Consider the following 6,000-nt stretch of genomic DNA (forward strand, 5'->3'; position numbering starts at 1 on the left):
CCTCAATAGTCCTGCAAAGAAAAGCAAGTCAAAAACTAGTCATTACTAGCAATTTTAAAACTACACTTCCATTGTGCAGTTTCCTTCCTTTTGTTGTGATTAAAAGTAGCCTATTCTGATAGGGCTGTGAATGATATAATGAAGGTGTCTGATTCACCTTTAGTCTCTGATATTATATCTTAGACAGAGGCTAATAGGCTTCATCATATTTACAAGATGTTTTCTTTGTAGGCCTGTGCATTATCTTGATCTAAAATGTCTAAATTTAGAGGAGTAAAAGGTATCTTATTCCCGTCTTTGAGTTTTGAATGTGGAGCAGCGTAAAGTAGCAATAGCCATACTTGGTTATACTGTATACCACCGAATTTCTAAACAGTCTGTTTACCTCAATGGTGTCATAGATCCAGCCCAAGAACTCTGTGACTTTGGTGTAAACTCCAGGATGGTTAGGCTCAGCGCAACCCGTCCCCCAGCTGACAACCCCGACCAGCCTCCACACATTTTCATCCTGGCAAACCAGAGGGCCCCCACTGTCGCCCTATAGAGGTACACACAACAAGCACTCTTCATTACACAAACACTGTTTTGTTTCACAATCATCCAGCCTTCATTACAGCTGCATTTCACGGTGAACAAATCACAGACACATGGCATCTGACCTGACACGCATCCACTTTTCCCTCTGTGTATCCGGCACAAAGCATCCGTGGCGAGATTTCTCCGTTGTACATGCAGGAGCTGTTACACCTCTTTGTGCTTATAATGGGAACTGGCGCCTCTTTCAGGGTGTCAGGTGACTGCACTATGAGAGAACACACACATTTTAAGGCGGCTTTGTCAATACACTTGGCACACACTCTGTCTTGTGTGTGAATTAGAGTTGCAGCAGTCGTATATTTGTTTTATAGCAGCGCGGCCGGCAGCATCTCACCACCCTCAGGCTGTGTGTATCCCCATCCAGAGATCCAACACTGTGTACCTCCCGGAAGATCATAGTCATACTGAGGCAAGCACACAGGCCTAATTGTATCTAGTTAAAGGGCGAGAAAATAGAGAAAATCAGCCTTATAACATTAGAATTCTGTAGGGTTAAAAACATGGGTTGAACTAGGAATTTTCATTTAAATAATTTTATATTAATTAAGGATGAGAGACATAAACAGACCAAATTTTTTCCCCCTGTTGTGGTTTTGTGTTTTAACAGGCTCTTTCAGGTTTAAATTTCCCTCTGAATATGGTTTGGTTCGCAAGGCATGGTTCATTTTAGGGCCATGAAATCACCCTTTCCTCAAACAACTTGTTTTGCTTATTGTGACTTCACTTGGTTGTTGTACTTTTTGACTAATTTCAAAAATCTATGGGCAATTATATTAAACTTGTTATAGTATGTTTTTCACAATTCACATGTCGTGTGCAAAGATTGTGGGGAAGCTCACTCCCAGACTTTACCCGAGAAATTCAACGGGGTCTGCAGTTTCATCAGAGCTATATCACTGTCATGGCTCCTGTGGTTGTAGTTCTTGTTGAAGATGATCTTCTCCACGGCGTATCCAGTGTGCTGAGCCATTTTGGCAGCGCTGCGGGTCACAATGCCAGCATAGACCACCCAGCTGGAGACCTGAGGTAGCCTGTAGCTGACATTTGAGATAAGAACAGAAGGTGGCACATACTGATGAGAGAATTGTCATGTGTCCAGTCAGTGTGTGCTGCAGAGCTGTTAATGAGTGATTATTCTCCCTTCACGGACTGTGTGTGTAACCCCCAGACCTTTTTGGTGCTGGTAAGGTCAGCAGTCTTACTTATGCACACAATGGGCAGCTGTGACTACCCATTGACTGGTGATGATGGAGCCTCCGCAGGTGTGACGGTTGCTGTAGTAAAGGCTGACCTGCCATGGCCACCTGCCCAGCGTGGCCTCCACTCCGCCGATTATCCTGGGCAGCTTTGCTCGTGTCCCGCACTCTACAGAGATCCATTCATCAAAACAGGAGTTGGGGGTTGTTCAGAAAGTGCTGCAGCAAGTGGCATCATTCACTCTGCCTGCCACTGATATAGTGCTCTTTCTGAAGTCTTATTAAGTATAACTTGGAAGGACAGGGTGTTGGTGCTCAAAGTCAAACTAAATCAAATGTTCTCACCAAAACATTGCAAAGCGATAACCTTCCCTGTGATACAGCTCCCCCTAAATGAAAATAAATTGGTTACTTACGATACATAATGAATGTGTCCGTAGCCGCTATTTTTCTGCATAATTATGAGTATGATGTCCGGAGACAAATTGCCCTCACCTGAATTGCCACATATTTTCCAGATTGCTCTTGTGTTCTGAGGTAATTTGTATAAATCCGTCACTGTAGTTTGGCCCGATATCAGTTAGATTCACTCCTTTGTGCTCTGTCAATCTGGTAAGAGAACGTGCAAATTGGGTGGAAGTGAGGGAATATTAATGTAATTCAGACTTAAAGAGGTGTGAGGAAAAAATTGCATATGAGGTATATTAGAAGATCATAAATAACCGAGCCTTCAAACTCGACAGAACAGAATAAGATTTGACTAGAAAGTTAATGAGTGTGCGCTTCAGTCTCAATCAGTGGTAAATTTGAGAGGTGGTTTGTAAGATCCAAACCTAAGATAACCCAGCTGTCTGCAGACCTGCGTCCCCAGCGAGGAGTTCCACCTCTCGTAGCACACGGGCAGCCAGGTGGGCTGCTTCTCCAGCTGGATCTCCAGGAGGGAGCTCTCCGGGCTGATCCTGTAAAACACTGAACCTGATTGATTGAAAATCCCTCCAGAGACAAAGCTCTCAGTCAACAGTTAACGAAGGAGCCTCTTCTATGAGTGGGAAATGATTAGGAAAAAAACAAGAGGGATCTATGCTAATGTAGTCAATACAAACAAGATTATTTTGTGTGATGTTTTCATGCAAGTCAATGGGCATCTCTCAAGTGGGAATAAAAACAGCAACCAGAAGCAGCTGTTAATAAATGGTAAGTTTGCTACTGTTCAACTCTAAATCACTTAAGACCTGAACCATGACCCAGTATAATTAATCGCACAAGAATCACACAGATCCTGCACGGTTTGCTAATTCATAAAACAGTGAAAAAAATATATTAGAGAGAGGAGAAAAACGCAGACCTTTCCTGGGGTCAGAGATTGATACATCTTCTGTCACGTTGCAGAACGGCGTCTCCTTTGTGTCCCCAAGTCCCACTGGACTTTGGGAGTAGACAGGCTTCAGCAAGAGTCTGACTATATGTAGATAAAGATATACAGTAGTTATTAAATGAGACCACTATATTGGCCGATATTGTTCTTTATGAGATATATTGGTATATCAAGATATTATGTCCGCCAAGTGCAGATATGTAAAATCATTTAGTTTCCCCAATACAAAGTTTGTCCACCAGAGAGCACTGACGAGTTTATTTGGGTTAGAATCTTTTAAAAAAACTTAAAGGAACAGTGTGTATTATAGGAGTACTTAGCAGCATCTAGTGGTGAGATTCTAGATTGCAACGCTTCCTTGCTAACCCCTCCCTTTCCTTTGGGTGAATTTACAGAAGCTATGGTAGCAAGATGCTAGTTGCAAAAGATGGCAGTATCCACCACTGCCTCAAGTCCTACCACAATATCAAGTAATGAAGTGACGATCTATTTAGTTATTTATTCTATAGTACTTGTTGTTCTTTTTCTGCATGACATTTTAGTTGCAACAATTCATTTATTAGTCACAAAAGAAAATGAATCTGAAAATATGAATTTTTTCAGTCATTCCTAACATTTTAATTTGTTCCATTTTCTCAAATAGCAGAATTTGCTGATTTTCCTTAACTTAATTAAAATATGTTGCATATATTTAGGTTAACTGTTGGTTGGACACAACTAACAATATTTGTTAGACATCACCTTGAGCTTTAGAAAATTGTTTAAAATAAGTTTTAGACCAAATGATTAATAAATATACTGCAAAAGCTATTTACAGACGAATCAGTTAAGAAGATGATACTAGCTTTTGCCCTAATCTTAATGTTTTGAACTCTCAAATGGTGAAAGTGTTTTTGCTTCTCCTCGGTCGGGCTCAGCTTTATAAATTCCCAGTGACCTGACCATACAGGCCACAGAAGCTTCAGCAGATGTATTTAGAAATTTGGAAAAAATAGTTTCCAGTTCCTGGTTACTGTCAAGCTAATTTAGTAACTCTTTTATCATGCCAATGACTCACCTAGAAACCAGACGCCTACAGCTAAACCTCCCAGGAGTCCAAGTGCACACACCGCTGCCAGCAGCCTCACCAGCCTTTGAGCTAAAGCAACAGTTACAGACTGGAGTTAAAACCCTTTTGATCCCAGATATGAGCTGAGAATGGTTATTAAATGTCAACTGTAACATACACAGTACACTAACGCACAGCACCGTGACAGAGGAAGAAATTAATACACTATATTCTGTACATGTATGCCACAAAATAATTGAAAACTAAATCTCTACACTGACATTTTTACAAGTTTTACTTCTTGTCATTTGCGCTGATGATTTGATTCAGAGCTTAAAGTCTTAAGGCTTACTATGACCACATAGTGTAGCAGTGTGTCTGAGCAGTTTGTGCTTTATTTCTGAAGCAAGAATGCAGTAGTAGTCTGATGTTTGATGCGCCTCAGGTGGTGCGCCACTGGAGCTCACCGTGACTAGTAGAATGAATCCCGTTTAACCAGCCTTGTTCTCCCCTGGTCTCTGGGACTCCCGCTGTTTTCTCTGAATGAAAGGGATGTGCGACAGCTGCCGGATTCTCAATCACTGATAATGCGTCTCCATCAAGACTCTGCGAGAAGTACAGTTTTGCACATCAGACCTCATTTACAGCTTATCCCATTTGGATGGGAAAGTTGGCAAGTTTGCTTAATTGCGACCAAAACTACCTGCAAGCCATCTGCTCCTCGGCAACTGTGCCCATAAACTGTGTGTATCTCACGAGGTGTAATGAGCAAGCTGAAGCCATTTGTTTCTTCTTGTACAACGTATTTCAATTTGAGTTTAAGACACATTTCACCTTTCCTATTCTCTGAAAAAAAGTTTCATCATTTATGTGTGTTTGTCGGGCTTACTCTCCTCCAAGGAGCAGCTGCTTCTGTGAGCAACATATTGGGAGTATTACAGTAATTATAATAAAGCTCTCCATGGGTGTGAGACACAGACTATGTATTATGCCATTACAGACCAAAATCCATCTAAATAAATGCCATACCATCTGCTCTCTTGTATTACAGAAGCGCTAGAGTTGTGCTAAACATGTAATTTTGGATAAGCAATTGGCATAAGCTGCAAACAGTTCAAGAGCACTTTAGAAATGTAGTACAGCTGTAACAGCATAGGATGCACATGAATTATATATATATTTAAAAAAAAGAAAAGTAAAACACAAGGTAATGCGATAGAATCAAGTGTGATGCAAGTTTGAAGTGAACACTGCATGTGTAGCCCGCAGCTGTTGTACTGTGAATTCAGAGTGTTCAAGTGAAGGTGACAATCTGAGCGAGGTGTTGTTGTCGTTTGTGGACTGCATGACATTAGACAGCCGGAGCAAGGTGTGGTGAATATTAAGTCCCCGCTCAAGTCTTACCATGTTTTCCTTGCGTTACAGTCCTGAGGAAAAGGCAAGCCGTGTCTCCGTGCTCATCCGTATGGCCCGTGCTGGAGGTAGAGAGGTCCGTCCCGCTCGCAGTCCATACACCATTTGCCATTTAACAGAATGCAACTCTGGACTTTCCCTTCACAAAGAGACAATGAGGTCAGCAGTGGTTGCAGAGAATGAGGCTGTTGTTTAGTCCAGGGGGGGGTCATGAGGCCTGTAGAAAGCAAGCTGAACCAGGTCTTTGTCGAGGGGGGGTGGGGGTGGGGCATCTCCAGAGATACCTCTCCCCAGCTGACTATTGATAGGACACCTGTTGGTTGCTAGGTAACACTTTCTATCTGTGCCAAGAGAATATCTGTTTTCCCACC

At 42.0% G+C, this 6,000-nt stretch overlaps 1 protein-coding gene across 1 annotated transcript; it reads right to left on the reverse strand.

The window, feature by feature from the left end:
* Nucleotides 1–2: 2 nt before the first annotated feature.
* Nucleotides 3–5,741, reverse strand: tmprss5 (transmembrane serine protease 5; the record flags this gene model as incomplete). Its single annotated transcript, XM_080024780.1, has 13 exons — nt 3–11; nt 386–538; nt 660–802; nt 932–1,030; nt 1,450–1,634; nt 1,800–1,962; nt 2,139–2,182; nt 2,289–2,402; nt 2,627–2,768; nt 3,139–3,252; nt 4,226–4,306; nt 4,684–4,822; nt 5,640–5,741. The coding sequence occupies 13 exons, from the start codon at nt 5,739–5,741 to the stop codon at nt 3–5; spliced, it is 1,488 nt and encodes a 495-aa protein (XP_079880906.1).
* Nucleotides 5,742–6,000: the final 259 nt, after the last annotated feature.

This window comes from Ammodytes marinus (assembly GCF_949987685.1).
Source record: "Ammodytes marinus genome assembly, chromosome: 3".
In the NCBI taxonomy this organism is placed as follows: domain Eukaryota; kingdom Metazoa; phylum Chordata; class Actinopteri; order Uranoscopiformes; family Ammodytidae; genus Ammodytes; species Ammodytes marinus.